Source organism: Myotis davidii, unplaced genomic scaffold (genome assembly GCF_000327345.1).
Source record: "Myotis davidii unplaced genomic scaffold, ASM32734v1 scaffold238, whole genome shotgun sequence".
Taxonomy (NCBI): domain Eukaryota; kingdom Metazoa; phylum Chordata; class Mammalia; order Chiroptera; family Vespertilionidae; genus Myotis; species Myotis davidii.
Window position 1 is genome coordinate 5,807,059 of NW_006293779.1, and position 17,532 is coordinate 5,824,590.

The following is a 17,532-nucleotide window of genomic DNA, read 5'->3' on the forward strand; positions in this document are numbered from 1 at the left end:
TGAATGCCAGAAGGAGTGAAACAACATTCGCAAGTACTACAAAGGCCATCTAATTTAACTCTTTCATTTTATTGACATGAAAACAAGTCTAGAAAGATGAGTGTTTGTCTTGAATCCCTTTAATCCACATGAGGCCCTTTAATCCTATATCTGAAATAATGACCACTTTTCCACCACAACTTCCTTGGCTTTTCTGAGCATGTGTCAACACACATTCCTTTAGCTGCAAATAACAAACATGGTCTCACTCTCTCTAGCAAAAAGAGAAATGATGAAAAGAAGTTGGGCTCTCTGATGGAATTCAAGATCAGGAGTGCGAATGAGCATCAGGAATAAAATAAAGTTAAAACAAGGACTTCCCTTCATGTTTGTTTCTGTTTCTGTCTACACTTTAGCTTCACTTTTCCTTTGAGCTCAGACCGTTTCTCCATTCTCATGACAGAAAACCAGTAGCTGCCGAGTTTTACATGTTGCGGGTCCAACTTCAGGCGCTCACTAGGTCCCCGTTACAAAATCGCTGCAGTCGCGGGGCTGGGTAACCTGTATGAGATGATTTCCACAGTAAACTGTAATTATGGGTAAAGGACAGTTTCTAGGAAGTGAGTTGGAAAATAAGTGGAGGGGAAAAAAGGAAAGTGGAACATAAGCAGAAACAGCAGGTTTCCAGTATACATACCTACTATTTTTTGCCCTTGACTCATACTTTTGTAGAGCTTCTAACAAGGTGTTCAGAAATATTTTCTAGGTTTACTAATTTTAAAAATTTTACATATTTTGTCATTAGTTAAATGATTTTTTTTTCCAGCTTTCTCACTAGGATTTAAAATAAATTTTGTTGTAATCACTACTGCATGGTGTTAGCTAGGAATGTTTATTCCTTTTTTTTTTCTTCCCATTTCCACAGAGGGGAGGGAACTTCTACTCCCCAGAGCAATATAGTCTCTATTCCCTTTCTCTTTCCCCTTCCCCCAAGCAAAATGTGAGTTATCTGACTGGGAAGACCAGGAGAATGAACTCTGGGTGCTCCCTCTTTTGAAGGGGCCAATCCTTCGGGCTCATTGTCAGCTCCCCCTTCCCCAAAAGGGAGGCCTGGAGATGGCCAGCTGTGTCAGTGTCTGGGTAAGTAAATTCATTTCAGGGTGGACGCCTGAGAGGTGCATCTGGCTGAGATTTAAACCACCTTCTCCTGCCCAGCTTTCCAGTAATGAAGCTGGTTTTGCTCTCCAGCTGGCTGGCTCCAGCTTTCCCATTAGTGACCCTTTCTCAAACCTGAACCTGCAGTTCTTTGCTCATAGAAAAAAAAATCGTTCTTCTCTCATGGAGTAATATTACCATTTTGTAGTCTTTTGTGATTTGTATAAGATCTCTCACATTCTTCATACTCAAAGCAGGCATCTTGTCCTACATATTTTCAAGATTTCATTTCATGCTTAGCTAAGCCACCTTACACCTCCAAAATTATAAAATTATTTTCATAGATGAGTCTACATAGATAGGGGATGTTGCTTAACAGATACATATGCTTATTAAGATTTTGACAGCCTGAATTATACATTAAAATCAGATAGGCCCCTGGTTTAGAGGATTTGAAATTATTGTACCTAGGAGAAAAAATTCTGTTCTACTCTCATGTCCTGGTCTTCCCCACATCTTGTAGGAGTCAAAGATAGCATCAGAAACTCCATGAGTTTCTTCAACTTCTCTAAGCTGTGCTTTGGGGCAAATACTTTAACATAAATGCTGAGGCAGGGTTTTCTGTACTATCCCGGACAGTGAGTATGGGACCTCATTCTAGGATCCAGAGTTAGATGCTGAAGTCCTATGAGATCAGAAATTCTTACTACTCTATCTGAATCACTTTATACCACTTTTTTTTTTTTGAGAGTAGATTTATTAAAACTGGGGACAATAAAACAAGAGAGGGTTTAGGATAGAAGAAGCAACAGAAGTGCTGAGGGGGGGCGGCTTTGGTTCACTGGAAAGTCAGAGAAAAGAAGGCCTTGGAGACAGGTGCACGGGTTTAGCTGCCGCTGCCCATCGGTTGCAAGTCGGGTGGGAACCTTTAGAGTTGAGGAGGGAAGAAAGGTGCGTGCATGCTCTTGAGAGGCAGAGCACTTTCAACTCTTGATGTCATCAGTGTCATTTTTTATGAAGAGATATATAGAACCTGGCTTTGTGTTAATCCTTCTTATTGTCACATATTTCACAGATCATGCATTTCATGGCATCAAACAATTTTTTTTTCTTTTTCTCTCTTTGGCATCAAACAATCTTAAACAAGTACTTTCTATATTAGAACTTTCTCCCCCCAGTGATTAGCTAATTAGCTGTTACTGTAATTGGGTAAACAGCTGTGTACTCTCTGTTCCTCTGCCATACTTCATAACTGTCAAAATACCATATTTCATAACTGTCATGATCTCTGTGCCCAAATCATATTTTGGCAAATGCACCAAGATATATTCAGTTGTGGGGTCAGCAGTGTGTGTTAAGTGACACATGTGTGAGAGTTCTCTCTCCTAGCTTCCTGACTTCTTTTTTTAATTAATTTTTATTGTTGAGATTATTACAGATGTCCCTCTTTTTTCCTCCTATAGCTCCCCTCCATCCAGTTTCCACCCCAGACCCTCGCCACCCTATTGTCTGTGTCCATAGGTAATGCATACATGCATATAAGATCTTTAATCTCTTCCCACACCCCCTTCCCTCTGAGAATCGTCAGTCTATTCCATTTCCCTGACTCCTTTTAAAATGAGGTTTTATTTATTTTCACAAATACAATATGATTTTTTTACCTAATGCTCTTATATCCTTGTAACTTTGCTGAACTTTAATTAGTAATAATAGTTTTTTGAGTGGATTCCGTAGGATGTTCTAAATAATTTTATTTTCCAATCTGGATGCCTTTTAGTTCTTTTTCTTGCCAAATGGATCCAGCTACACCCTTCAGTACAATATCTCTATGGCCTTTGGTTCCTTGTAGATCTCAGCTGTGTTCCAAATGGTCCATTTGCTGAATTAAGGACTTCTAGATAAGGTATTCATGAGGTGACTTTCCATAAAGCTTTTTTGAAGTACTGCCTTCCTTGAGAATCAAATTCTATCTTACATTATTTTTAATTCATTTTTGTAGCCGGAATTTCCTATTATTCTATATTTAAATTGCTCTGTCTTAATTCCCTCCACCTAGATTCCCTAGACTCAAAGTCAGAAGACCTGGTCTTCAGTCGTTAAGTCCTGCCATTTACTAGCTGTGTGATATTTGACTAGTCAGCTTCCCCTCTTGGCTCCTTTTCCTTTTCTGTAAAGTGAGAGCTGAAGTAGATGATATCTCAGCTAAAGTCCCTTCCCACTCTAACAATCTATCATTTAATATTCTAATAACTTAATGCCATAAATAAGAAGTTAGGATTCATATGGGATAAAGATCTAAACAACTTTTGTTAGTTAGTAACCTGTTAATAGTTTACATAGTAAAGGAAGTTTTAAGATAACTTGTTGGGATACAGATAAGAGAAGCCTGGATTGCAGACCTTTGTTATCAAAGACCCAGCTGGCATGGCCTGAAGGATCAAAGCAGAGAGGAATAGAAAGAGAACTTTCTTTGACCCGGGTGCAACTCAGAGCTCAGAGAAGCTGTCAGCAGGGGGAACATTATTGGTTTCAAAATATCATTCTGTATGTAGAGAGACAAAGGTCAGTAGCCTTACGGTTGACTGTGGACTTGGGAGTAGGTAGGTGGCAGGAGTAAGTACCTGTCTGAACCCCACCCTAGGCCTAAGACCTGATTCACCCCTTGGGTGCTTCCTGACAACCAGTGACACCTGGGCATAACTGAAGGACTCTGAACTTGGTCGGTATATGAGAAAGAAGTTGAAACTGTAAGATCTGATCTTTTTATTAAGGTTTTTCCCATTATAGAACACAAAATTGAAAAATACAGAAAAGTGGGAAAAGATATAAGTCCTACCATTTAGTTACAACCACTGTTAGTGTCTTGATGGGTTTCATCATTTAATACAAATATTACTTAAGGCCTCTTACCGCTACTTCCCCGAATGTTCTTTGTTCGGAAATTCCGTATTTATGTAACCTATCCCTTTGGAATGGAGAGAACTCATTTGCTGCCACAAACAACTCTGCATTGAACACCCTTATACACATTTTTGGGCTCATATGCAAGTACATTTTTGTCAACACAGTATAATCAATATCTTGTCTTTTGATAATCGGTAGCTAACAATATTTTCTTTTTTTTAAATATATTTAATTGAGTTTTTACAGAGAGGAAGGGAGAGGGACAGAGAGCCAGAAACATCAATGAGAGAGAAACATTGATCAGCTGCCTCCTGCATGCCCCCCGCTGGGGATGTGCCCGCAACCAAGGCACATGCCCTTGACCAGAATCAAACCCGGGACCCTTGAGTCTGCAGACTGACGCTCTATCTACTGAGCCAAACCGGTTCTGGCACAATATTTTCTTATTCTTTGCATTTTTATATCTTTTTTATAATATATTTTTATTGATTTCAGAGAGAAAGGGAAAGGGGGAAAGAGATAGAAACATCAATGATGATAGCGAATCATTGATTGGCTGCCTCCTACACGCTCCTACTGGGGATCGAGCCCGCAACCCAGGCATGTGCCCTTGACTGGAATCGAACCTGGGACCTTTCAGTCCACAGGCCGATGCTCTATCCATTGAGCCAAACCGGCTAGGGTTGCATTTTATATCTTAAGTTGGATGTTTTATATGTTTATCAAACTATTTATATTTCTTTTTCAGTAAACTGACTATTCCTATTTTTTACTTATTTTCTATCTTTCTGATGTGTAAAATAAAAATTACACACCAGGAAGACAGAAGATTAGCCCTTTCAAATGAAACAAGAGAAAAACAAATGAGACTACATCAAACTGAAGTTTTTGCACAGCAAAGGAACTCATGAACAAAACAAGAAGACAACCTACCAAATGGGAGAAGATATTCACCAGTGATATATCTGATAAGAGGTTAATATCTAAAATATATAAAGAACTTATACAACTTAACACCAAAACAAACAATCCAATTAAAAAGTGGGCAGATGAACTGAATAGACATCTCTGAAGAGGACATATAAATGGCCAACAGACATATGAAAACATTCTCAACATCACTAATCATCAGAGAACTATAAATTAAAACCACAATGAAATAGTGCCTCATACCTGTCAAAATGGCTGCCTTCAATAAATCAACAAGCAAGTGTTGGTGAGGATGTGGAGAAAAGGGAACCCTCATGCACTGTTGGTGGGATTACAAATTTGGTAGAGCTACTGAGGTAAATATTACAGAGGTTCCTCAAAAACTTAAAAAATAGAATTACCTTATGACCCAGCAATTTCACTTCTGGGTATTTATCAGAAGAATTCCAAAAACACTAATTCAAAAATATATATGCATCCCTTTGTTCATTGCAGCGTTATTTACAATAGCCAAGATATGGAAGCAATCTAAGTGTCCATCAGTGAACGATTGGATAAAGAAGTGGTACATATATACAAAGGAATATTATTCGGCTATGAAAAAGAATGAAATCTTACCATTGTAACAACATGGATGGACCTAGAGGATTAATATGGTAAGTAAAATAAGTCAGACAGAGAAATACAAATACAATATGATTTATATGTGGAATCTAAAAAACAAAGTAAACAAACAAAACAGACTCACAGGTTGCCAGGTGGGATGAGGGGTAGCGGGGCTGGGTAAAAAAGGTGAAGGGATTAAGAAGGGAGTTTCAGAACAACCCAGATCTCCTAGATCAGTGATGGCGAACCTATGACACGCGTGTCAGAGGTGACACGCGAACTCATTTTTTTGGTTGATTTTTCTTTGCTAAATGGCATTTAAATATATAAAATAAATATCAAAAATATAAGTGTTTTACTATGGTTGCAAATATCAAAAAACTTCTGTATGTGACACGGCACCAGAGTTAAGTTAGGGTTTTTCAAAATGCTGACACGCCGAGCTCAAAAGGTTCGCCATCACTGGCCTAGATCCTTGGAGACGTGACCGAACTTGACTTACCGACACATTGCTGGTTGTGATCTAGGACCCCTAAGTCCTCTCCCGCTCACAGAATCCTTAGCCCAGACCCCATGGGCAATCTGGACAGACTCCTCTCATGGGGGCACTGGGGCTCCAGGTGGCTCCACAGTGACCTGGACGCCCATTTGTCTCCATCACGGGCTGTAGCACTTCCTCTGCACAGTCAGCCCTGGATCCCCTCCACCCTTCCCTCCCTTCCCATCTGCGCACTGTCCGGCCAGCTCTTCTCGGAGGAAATTTGCATCATGCAGCAGAGGGAGGGCTCTTGAGGACTGCTTCACTGAGCCATGGTCTGTTCGGCGGCCTCCGTGCTACTCCTGGCCATGACTCTCCCCCTCGTGGGGCCACCAGTTGCCCGAGCATCCCAACCTGTGAGTAAGACTGGGGTAAGGACCCTGGGGAAGTCTGCAGAGGCAACACTGGGGACCCCTGGGTGTGAGAGGCAGTGAGGAGTGGGGTGAAATGGCAGGTGGAGGGGAAAGGGCTGGCGATCTGGTTGGTTATCGGGTCTCCGGGACCTCAGTCTTCCATTCCGGAGTGCGGGGATGGCTTTGTTTCTCTGTTTGAGTCCCTGTGAACTCCAGTGATGCCTGCCCACTTTGGATAAAGGCTGTTCCAGTCAAGCTTACAGTTTTGAAAATGAAAAGAAAAACTTTCCAGATTTGGGACCCACTGGCATAGAGGACAGCAGAGAACCTGGGAAAGATGGCCGAGTGTAGATTCATATTTTCTCATCTTTGTTTGCTCCCAGGAGGCTGTCTCTCTCTCTCTCTCTCTCTCTCTCTCTCTCTCTCTCTCTCTCTCTCTCTCTCTCTCTGTCTCCTTGTCTCTATCCATATCTGTTTTTAGGTAGATATCCACTTACATATAAAATTTTGAGCAAAGCAGGAGTTGGTGAGGAACCAGAGACTGAGGGAAGGTGCTGCCTCTGCCCACCCCAGTGGCAATTCCTATGGAGGGAATGGAAGCCCGAGCCTCTGGGCCCAGCCAGCTCTGCCCAGCCCACCCCCTGGAGCCCCAGGCCCAGCCATTTCAGTTAGCCCAGAGGCCCAGGGACAGGCAAACTCAGGAAAGAATTAAGCAAAGCATGTTGACTCTCTGGGGTGTGCCTGGTTCCTGGGTTCCGGCCCTGGCGGGTCCCTGAGGCTACATCCCTCCCACCCCCTGCCACAGCCTACTTTCTCCTCCCGATGTCCCGCTTAATTCCAGGAAAACGAAGAGGACCCCCAAAGGGACTGTGCCCTGCCAGCACAGCCAGGCGGCCCCTGAGCCACTTGGAGAAGAAAGTGTCCCTCAGAGAGGTGTCAGCCTCTCCTAGGAAGCCTCTCCTCTTTGCTCTGTCCTAGGGACCCAGTCAGGCGGGAGGGGGAACTGGGCAGCAGCTGGACCAAGAAAGCGGAGCAGGTGGTGAGTGGACGGAGGAGGAGGCGGCGAGGGAGCAGGAAATGAGGCGAGAGAGGCCTGGAAGAGGCCACGAGGGGTTGGCAAGTGGGGTAAAAGAGAGAGGGCTGGGTCTGAGCTGGTCGGGTAGGTACCTACGCTGCCTCTCTAGCTGTGCGGCCTGGAGAAAAGCATTCACCTTTAAATGGGGGTTGTTGGGAAGGTGACATCAAACATGTTTCATAGCTAAATGAGGCAGTCATATCCCCGAGTCCTGGCTGTGCCTCGACGGGCTGTGGGAGGTGTGATCTGCTGCAGGTCCTTGGCCGAGACCAGCTCAGTGCGGGGTGCAAAGGGGAGCTGGCCCCTGGCCTCGCTGCCCCTCCTCTCCAGCCGCCCCGCTTCTCCTGCAGAATCAGCCCTGCTCTCGGTCTATGTCCAGCTGGTCTTTTCGCATGGGGGCTGGCCAGCAGCACTCTCCAGGCCCCTGCCTCTGCCCCCGGCCTCTGCTTCCTCTTCCCTGGGAACTCTCGCCGGCCTCAGCCTCACGACAGGTAGGGGAAGTTCCACCGCCTCCTGCCTCTGCCGCCCTGCACCCCAGCACGGGCAGGGCTCAGAGTGAACGGAACGTGGGTGCCCACCCCGCCCGCAGCCCCTGGCCTGAGACAATCCCTGTTTCCTGGAGGGTCTGCATGGCCCAGCTCCCCCTCACCTCCCACCAGACAGACCCTGCGCCTCCTGCTCCATCTTCTAAATGGGGGGGAGGCAGTCCAAGGTGGGTGGGTGTGGCCGAGGAGCCTGTGACTTGGGGATTATTCCGGACACCCAGCCCCAGAGCCTCTCTGGCATCAGGCAGTTGTGGATCCTGCAGAGCTGGCTTCCCCAGACAGCCTGCCCCCTTCTCCTTCCCCTCCCCTCTGCTGCAGAGTGTAATGTCAAGCCGGATGGGCTTACCTATTGTGCCTGCCTGTCTGGATACCAGTGGAATGCCAGCATCTGCTCCCGTCACCAGCTCTGCCAGCCCCCCCACAACCACCGGCCCTGCGGCTGCCTGGTCCTGAGCCCTCCAGAAGCGGGGTACTGCCAGGTGCTGCCACCTGGTGAGGAGAGCTGAGAACTTGAAAGCAGTGGGCCCAAGTGAAAGGAACTGGCTCTGTGTGCTTTTCCTCTCTGACTCTGCATTTCTGCCAGCTGGCCAACCCCAGGGGCCCCTCCGGGTGGGAGAAGGCTCCAGCCATCACCGCAGATCAGGGGCCTGAGCTTGGGTCCTGAAGAGTGAGGCTCGTGAGCGGCAGGCAGGGCCCTGGAGACAAACCGACAAGGAGAGAAAGCTTCCTCCCTGTGGGAGGGGCAGTCATCGGCCAGCAAGGTTCCCTGTTTGGTTCCCAATGACAGATGGGGGTCTTCCAGGCGGCAGCCACACTCCTCCAGGGACAAAGCAAAATAAAAAATGCTAGGTGGGGAGGGAGGGAGGAGGGATGGGCTTCAGAAGCCGGAGAAGCCGGTAGGGGGACGGGACAGGGAGAGCTTAACCCAAGAACATATGTGTATATATGCGTCACGTATGGACATAGACAATAGTATGGGGAAGGCCTGGGTGAGGCGGGGGTTGGGTGGAGGTGGGCAAAAAGGGAGAAAATAGGATACATCTGTAATACTGTCAACACAATAAATATATAGAAGATAGATAGATAGATAGATAGATAGATAGATAGATAGATAGATAAATATTATGGAGAAGCGTTTCAGCGTCGCTGCACGTCAGCCCACAAGTTCCAAGTTCCTGCCGCATACCCCTGTCTCTTGCCTCCCTGCAGTCCCGGGCAACCTGAGCCTGAACTCCTGGCTGCAGGTGCCTGGCCACACACTGAACCTGACCCTCCACACAAGCCAGGAGACCACCAGCCTGAACTGGTTCCTGCGGCGGCACACGGGGAGCCCCGGGCCCATCCCTCTGCAGCCGGGGACACAGGTGTCCCTGACGTTGAGCCAGGGCCAGGCTGTCCTCAGCATCCGCAACGTCTCGCACGAGTGGGAAGGTAGCCAGCCTGTTCTTCCCTCCTCCTCTCTCCCCATTCACCTCCTCCTCCCTTCTCTTTTCTCCTCCTCTTCTCCCTTTCCGTTTATTCATTCTGGGACATAATGGGGAAGAGGCCCGTTGACATGGACATTTGTAAAGGAAGAATGCTGAAAATAGGGTCTCCGTTTTAACTGAGAACAGACGAGTGCTTTTCTTCCAGCTGGTGAAATGGCAGGGATGGTGCAGGAAGGGCATCTACTGGAGGGAAGGAGGGAGGTGCACTTTGGAATTCATGGCAATCGGCTCATCAGAAAGGGTCAGGGGCCTCCTCTCCAGACTTCTTCCCGCCTAGGAATCCCTTTGCGGGCAGCAGTCTTCCTTGCTGACGTTAGCAGAAGCTAGTCCAAGATGGCCACCCTAGGTTGTAGCTTGGGAACAGCAGAGCTTCTGTGGTGCAGGTGGGGGCCGGAGGAGCCCAGAGCCACGGCAGGCGTGTGTATGTCTGCAGGTGAGTACATGTGCTGCTTCGAGGCCCAGGGATTCCGGTGGGAGCTGTACCAGTTGGTGAGGGTGCCCCTGCGGGTGACAGACGTGGCTCGGCTTCCAGACCAGCTCTCCATCTCCTGTGCCACCTCCCTGGGCTTACAGCTGAGCTGCTGCATCCCCTACACACCTCTGGGCTACATGGCCTCCTGGAGCCCTGGAGAGGGCAGCGAAGGTACAAACGGGCCCGGCTGGCAGGGGCAGGGGAGGGGGGCAGCGCTCCGCCAGGCAGCCGGCTCTCCAACTCAGCACAAGCAGAGGCTGCAGTTCCACTGGGAGTTCTAGGTCCAAGTCCAACACTGTGTTTGCCCGATAGGGCAGTGATTTCCAACCTTTTCCATCCCATGGCACGTAGACTAGTCCCCAAAGTTCTGTGGCACACCCAAAAAATACAGGATATATTTAGCCGGTCTGATTTGAAAAAATAGGTATAATTTTTATTCATTCACACCCGGCGGCTATTGTGTTGGTGGTTGTCATTTTTTTTTATTTGACAATCTAAGAGAAAAGAGGTCAGTGCCCCTGATTAAATAGTCGGGTATTGCATGTTTTAAAATCCCTGCGGCACACCAGTTGAAAATATCGGCTACAGAGCAATGACAGTTCTATCAATACAACGGCAACCACCACTGCGAAATGCCCTTCTCCACGCAAGCTCCTTAAACGCTCGCAATGCACTCTGTGAGGTTCATCTGATGACAGTTCATTTGACAAACCAGGAAACTGCGGCTCCAAGTCCCCGGCGAGTTAGCGGTCCCCAGTGTCCTTCCCCAGAATCCGAGCTCTGCCTTGGGCAGTGGGTGCCCTCGTACCCCTCTGCTCTTCCCCGGCTGCATCGACGTCTGAAATCGCTAGAAAGGCTGACACGACAGATCTGGGCCTGCTGGGTGCTGGGCCTCTTCCTGGCCTGTGACTGCTCCCTTCTCTCATCTCACCCTCAGCCTCCGTATTGAACACACCAGGCGACCAGTGCCTTGTACTGGACACTCAGCACTGCCCTGCAGCTGACATCACATACACTTGTGACCTGCAGAGCCCAGGACTGACTCCTCTCAGGGTCCCCGTCTCTGTCACCATCATCCAGGGTACGTGGGGCTTACGGTCCAGCTGGCCGACCTCTCACCTGCTTGCCCTGGGAGCGCCCCCCACCCCCCCACCCCCGACACGGGGCTGCGTGGGTTTCTGCCCAAGGAAAGCCTGGGGAGAGACTGCGGTTGCTGAACTGTCCCTGACCTCATTCTTCAGATGGAGACACTACCTGCCCTGAGGACTCTGCAGTTGTTGCCTGGAATGTCACCAAGGCTGGCCACGTGGCACAGGCCCCCTGTCCCGTGAACAGGACGGGCGTGGTGAAGAGGACTTGTGGGCCTGACGGGGCCTGGGGGCCCATCCACAGCAGCTGCACAGACACCAGGCTGCTGGCCTTGCTTCGGGGAGCCCAGGTACAGCTCTCGCCCTGCTGCCCACATGCCACAGCCTCCACGAACCGCCCTTCCTCACGCGCAGGGCCAGCTCTAGAGTCCCTCCTCCTGAGGCCCAGCCCAGAGGTGGTTCAGCTTCTCTGAACGGGATCCCTAGCAGAGCCAGGAAGTAGGTGTGGGGGCTTAGAGTGGCCAGGACTCTCATGGCGGGAGTGTGCCATTCTCAAACCTGAATCTGTCAAGGGTCCATCCCCTAACATTGGTGTCAGCTCCTTCCACGCGGCTCACTCCGCTTTCTGCTTCCTGGTCCCCTGGGAAGGGATGTGGTACCTGGAGGAAGGACTGGATGGGGGTGGGGGAGGGCGGGGAAGTGGCCCCTATCTCCTGAGGACTGCCATTCTTCACCCCCACCCCACCCCACCCCACCCTGTCCTGTCTGGATCAGCTGCTGTGGGCCGGCCAGGGCTGCCCTGCTGAAGAGGTGCCACGGAGCCTGGCACAGCTGCTGGAGCAGACAGAGGTGGTGAGCTCACCCTCTGACTTATTGGCACTGCTGGGCACCATGACATTCCTGGCCAAGGTGGTGGCAGACACCGGAATACCACTTCGCCGCAGTGCCCTGGAGGTAAGCTCTCTGAGCCCCAGCCGAAGCCAGCAGGGTGGAGGAGGTAGCAGCTCTTCACCGGCAGCACTCTGTCCCTCCGTCACACGACAGACCTCTCTAGCGTGCAGGGTCTGCTCCTGGGGTCCGTCTCTCCTCTTTGGACACCAGTCTCTAAGGCCGTGGATTGTGGAGGTTTTTGTTTTTTGTTTTGTTTTGTTTTTTGTTTTAAATATATTTTATTGATTTTTTACAGAGAGGAAGGGAGAGGGATAGAGAGTTAGATACATCAATGAGAGAGAAACATCGATCAGCTGCCTCCCGCACGCCCCCCACTGGGGATGTGCCCGCAACCAAGGTACATGCCCTTGACCGGAATCGAACCCGGGACCCCTGAGTCCGCAGGCCGACGCTCTATCCACTGAGCCAAACCGGTTCTGGCGATTGTGGAGGTTTGATGCTGGTAGGAAGGGGTAGGTAGACATGAGTTCAGAGGCGTACATTGCATTCACATGCAGACATGTGGATGTGATGTGAATCCCCCGTGCACACATACGTGCACACATAATACCTACATGAAGAAACTCTAACACAGTTGGCTTTGCTGCACTCCCCCAAGCCAGCTCTCAATATAGGCATCAATTGGTGACCCGTGGGCCACAGACAAAAGAATAACTAGGAGTTATGACACTACACACTTCCATGTCTGGGAATATGTGTCACGTGTTGGTATACAGACATGCACATGGCTCTGATTTGAACATGGTGCCTCTGCCGCCATTCTCAGCTTGCAAACCGGTAGGGGTCAAGAAATTGAAGAGGGGCCCCCTTAGGGCCTTGGTGACCCCCAAGGGATGGAGGGGGAAGAAGGGTTGTCAGAGGGGTAGAATATGCTTCAGGAGACCACAATGTTGAAGATGCCCCAGTGGTTAGCTGACCAGCCCCCCATTCTTCCTGTACAGAAACTCTCCCTGCATAGTCCTGTCTTCTCCCCTTTCTCTCTCACCTTGAGTCTTGCAGTGAACGAGGAAAGGTAGGTTTGGGGACCTGTAGTTCCCGGTGCCCCAGCTCAGTGCTGTGGGTACTAGCAGTGAGGCCTCATCTCTCTGTTGGGTGCCACAGGCTCTCCTGAAAACCACGGACAAGGTCCTAGACATGGACACCAGTTCTCTGTGGACCCCGACCCAGGCCCAGAAGCCCTCGGCGGCCTCCGATCTCCTGCTGGCAGTGGAGACCCTGGCACACAGCCTGTGCCCACAGGATCACCCCTTCTCCTTCAGCCTGCCCAATGTGCAGCTGCAGACCCAGCTCCTCACACCCACAGTTCCTGCTGTCTACAGAGTCTCCTTCTCCACTCAGCCCCCACTCTGGGCACAGATTCCCAGACGCTCACTGGCCCCACTGGACACTAGCAATAGTAACGTCACGATTACTAGCCTGGTGCTGCGAAAACTGGACCACCTCCTACCCTCAAACTATGGACAGGAGCTGGGGGACTCCCTCTACGCCACTCCCGGTCTGGTCCTCTCCATCTCCATCATGGCAGGTGGCCAGGCCTTCAACCAGGGAGAAGTCACCATGGACTTTGGGGACAGAGATAACCCCTTTCGCTGTGTCTTCTGGGATCACCATCTTTTCCAGGGCAACGGGGGCTGGTCAGGTGAAGGGTGCCAAGTGCAGGCAGCCAATGCCAGCGCCACCACTCAGTGCATCTGTCGGCATCTCACTGCCTTCTCCATCCTCATGTCCCGACACACTGTTCCAAGTAACCCCACCCTGGAGCTGCTGAGTCAGGTGGGCTTGGGGGCCTCCATTCTGGCGCTGCTTGTGTGCCTGGGCGTGTACAGGCTGGTGTGGAGAGTCGTGGTTCGGAACAAAGTTGCCTACTTGCGCCACGCAGCCCTGCTCAACGTGGTGCTCTGCCTGCTGGCCGCGGACACCTGCTTCCTGGGAGCCCCCCTGCTACCTCCGGGGCCCCAAAGCCCACTCTGCCTGGCCGCCGCCTTCCTCTGTCATTTCCTCTACCTGGCCACCTTTTTCTGGATGCTGGCTCAGGCCCTGATGCTGGCCCACCAGTTGCTTTTTGTCTTCCATCAGCTGTCCAAGCGCCGAGTCCTCTCCCTGATGGTGGTCCTCGGCTACCTGTGCCCGATGGGGTTGGCAGGGGCCGCCCTGGGCCTCTACCTACCCCGAGGGCAATACCTCGGTGAGGGGGCGTGCTGGTTAGATGGGAAGGGAGGGGCGCGCTACACCTTCGTGGGGCCGGTGCTGGTCATCGTGGGCCTGAACGGGCTGGTACTAGCCATGGCCATGCTGAAGCTGTTGAGACCGTCGCTGTCAGAGGGACCCCAGGCGGAGAAGCGCCAAGCCCTTCTGGGGGTGATGAAAGCCCTGCTCGTTCTCACACCCATCTTCGGCCTCACCTGGGGGCTGGGCCTGGCCACTCTGCTCGAGGAAGTCTCCATGGTCCCTCACTACATCTTCACGATTCTCAACACCTGCCAGGTGGGTAGCTGTGCTCGCTGCCACTTTAGATGCTCTAAGTCACTGCCACTCCCTTCTCAGGGGTGCATCATGATGGGGCAGAAGAAACAGCTGGGGAGTTTCAGAAGGCGGAGGTTTGGATCCCACCTCCTCCTAGCTGGATAACTTGGGGCAAACCTCTCTGGTTTTCTTATTTGTAAAATGTTGTCTGGTTTTGCCAGAGAAGTCGGGGGATTGTCAGTACCCATCCCCTGCACTGTGCGCAGTAAGAAAAGCACTGAAAGGTCCTGACAGCAGTGGTGCTGAGGTACAAAACCCCAGGCGGGGCCTCAGCACCGAGTGGACAGGAGGGAGGGGCACGAAGAGGAGAGGAGCGAGTTGACTCCTTCCTCACTGACTCACTCACCCCATATCCCTCTTTTCAGGGTGTCTTCATTCTGCTGTTTGGTTGCCTGATGGACAAGAAAGTGAGTCTGCCCACCGAATCCCCGCCTGACTCATCCGAAGGCAGGGACTTTGGCTGCCATAACCAGGCATTTCTCTCTCCTGCAGGTACAAGAGGCTTTACTCAAACGCTTCGGCTGTGCCCAGCCCCCCAACTCCACCATCTCCCTGGTGAGTCAAATCCTTAGTTCTCCCCCACCACACACACACACACACATACACGCACACACACATGCACACATGCACCACCCCCCCACCCCCCCATCCCCGCACACCACCGCCCCGGAGAGCAGGTCAGAGCAGGAGGTCCGCGGCCTCCCTAGAGGACATGGGCACAACCAGGAGCTGAGAGAAGATGGGGTTGTTTTCTAGAGTGAGCGTGGTTCTGGGGTCAAGCTCTCCACAATGCAGACAGCAGTCCTGTCAGGAAAGTCAGGTTCTTGGGCCCCTGATTACAACCTGGACGCCTGGTGACTCTCTCGTCCCTGGTTTCTCCATCTGAAAATCTGCCTCCCGTCGCTATGTGAAGGGAAAAGCTAGGATCGGTGCGCATGGGCATCACTGTAGCTGCGAGCAAAGTTCCTAGGATTACTGTGGTCCCGGCAGGAGGGCAGGTGAGGGTGTGAAAACAGACACAACCTTGTCAAAGGAGAGTCAGCAATCATAATCATCGCCCTGCAATTGGGCCTTTTCGCCCCTTCCCAGGCCACAAATGAAAGCCACCTCCCGGAACCCAGCAGAGGGAGAAGTGACAATGCCAGGTGAGGATGAAGTGTCTTGGGAAGAGAGTGAGCGGCTTCCCGGCCAAGCTCTTGACAGAAAGCCCCCCACACCTGCTCCAGCCCAAAGGCTGGGGAACAGACTTTGCCAGGGTAGACGTTTCTAGACAAGCTAGGAAGGTGAAGGCCGTAGAGCAGAAATTGTGGCATCTACTATTGCTTTCCCAGAAAGCTGCCGGGAGTTTGACCACCACCAACCCCTGGCTCGGTTCACCCTGAAGATTCCCTCTCACACCATCAAATGTTTAATTATCCTGAAAAATCCTTGTTTTCAAGGAATTGCCATTGGTGAGCGTGGTGTCCAGAAGGGAGGGCAATCTGCAAAAGTGGGCAAGGTCTCCTCTTACCAGCCCCTGGCGACAGGGCACGCTCTGGTGGGGAAGGCAAGAGCTTTGAGAGACCACACACAGAACCCGTGTTCCTCCAGGGGAGCATAGGGTGTGTGCTTGAATCCACCAGGATGGGCCTTGGTCCAATGCCCTGCACCCTTCCTGGCTCCCAGAATTCAGCCCTCCCAAAAGACAGGCTGTGCTCCCATTAGTCACACTCATTTCTCTTGCACTCATCTGTCCCCACCCCTATACTACCCAAGCAAGAATAGCAGGAAAAACTAGTTGAAGCTATCAAATGAACAAAGCTGCCTTTGCTGTAAAAATAATGAAGATAACAAAGTTCAAAATAATTGCAAGTAAAACTGTCTCAACCAATTTTTAACTGGTCAACTGTTTATGTAACAGATATGGTTGATAAAAATGGTTTGAACTAGTCAGTGATTTCTGTTCATTTCTTCTCTACAGTTATGAAGAAAAGATGACTTAATTGACAGGAACTCTGATCTTCCTAACATTAGAGGTGAAGGGCAGAATTTGGTTTGCTTATTTTCAAAGTTTAGGAAAAGTGAAGTTAATGAGACTCCTTCTTTAACTTTAAAAATATTGATATAAAATTTTTGTAGACATACACATGTATACAAAAAGTCACTGATATAAGCATATTTGTAAGAAAGCACCAGAAATTTTAAGGTAGAGAGAAAGGTATCACAGACTGCCACAAATTACGAAGACAAGATGAAACACATTTAAAAGTGGCAGGATCAAGCTAAGACTAGACATAGAGAAGAAAGATTTCAGAAAAGCCTCTAGGAGACAGACACCAAGACATCAAGCGGAATTAATGTATGGAATTCACAAGCGGTAATGACAGGATTCAGAAAAAATGTTCAACTAGGTAAATGAAAAAAAATGTTGATAAATGAATGTGTAAATTACAAATTTCATGAATATTTTTATAAAATGGAATAGGGACATTTTCTGCTGAAAAAAAAAATGAGTACCACATTCTGTTGAACACATTTTTAAATAAACATTATTTGTGTGCATGTTTTTTGTGTGCATGAATGTTTTAACTGTGTATAATCTGGCCAAAGTGGATTTGATTATTCTTCCAATAGAAGATACCAACTCACCAGGACAGCTGCGGTGTTTCTGTGCCTCAGTTCTGTTCCAGTCCCCAGGGAGGCAGGCAGCCACTGAAACAATGAAGACTTTGCCTTGCTAGTTTCCCGGGTAACATGTCTCAATGTCACTATCACTTCATTAGTATTTACAATCTTGATTGAATTATAAATTTTTAAAATAATTCAAATATTACACTTTAAAAGCAGCAGAGACTCCTTTTCTGAGTATGCTTTGTAGAAATATGTTTTCATTTTCCTTCTCAAGCAATTGCACATATTCAATCTATGCTTTGCTGTAAAGTGTAAA

At 49.4% G+C, this 17,532-nt stretch overlaps 1 protein-coding gene across 4 annotated transcripts in view; it reads left to right on the top strand.

Annotated features, from left to right (window-relative positions):
- ADGRF3 (adhesion G protein-coupled receptor F3) overlaps positions 1 to 16,861 on the top strand; it is a 26,598-nt gene extending 9,737 nt beyond the window's left edge. For 2 of the 4 annotated variants that reach the window (XM_015566375.1, XM_006767494.2), the window contains exons 3-15: positions 7,444 to 7,504; positions 7,891 to 8,031; positions 8,404 to 8,577; positions 9,295 to 9,516; positions 10,006 to 10,215; positions 10,982 to 11,125; positions 11,286 to 11,482; positions 11,907 to 12,086; positions 13,185 to 14,567; positions 14,972 to 15,013; positions 15,099 to 15,161; positions 15,696 to 15,751; positions 16,567 to 16,861. In XM_015566375.1, the coding sequence (XP_015421861.1) occupies positions 7,444 to 7,504; positions 7,891 to 8,031; positions 8,404 to 8,577; positions 9,295 to 9,516; positions 10,006 to 10,215; positions 10,982 to 11,125; positions 11,286 to 11,482; positions 11,907 to 12,086; positions 13,185 to 14,567; positions 14,972 to 15,013; positions 15,099 to 15,161; positions 15,696 to 15,751; positions 16,567 to 16,588 (2,895 nt within the window). In that variant the 3' untranslated portion in view covers positions 16,589 to 16,861. Of the gene's footprint in view, positions 1 to 6,045; positions 6,469 to 7,443; positions 7,505 to 7,890; positions 8,032 to 8,403; positions 8,578 to 9,294; positions 9,517 to 10,005; positions 10,216 to 10,981; positions 11,126 to 11,285; positions 11,483 to 11,906; positions 12,087 to 13,184; positions 14,568 to 14,971; positions 15,014 to 15,098; positions 15,162 to 15,695; positions 15,752 to 16,566 lie in introns of those variants that run through there. The other 2 variants (XM_006767492.2, XM_015566376.1) reach the window with 2 other exon arrangements.
- Positions 16,862 to 17,532: the final 671 nt, after the last annotated feature.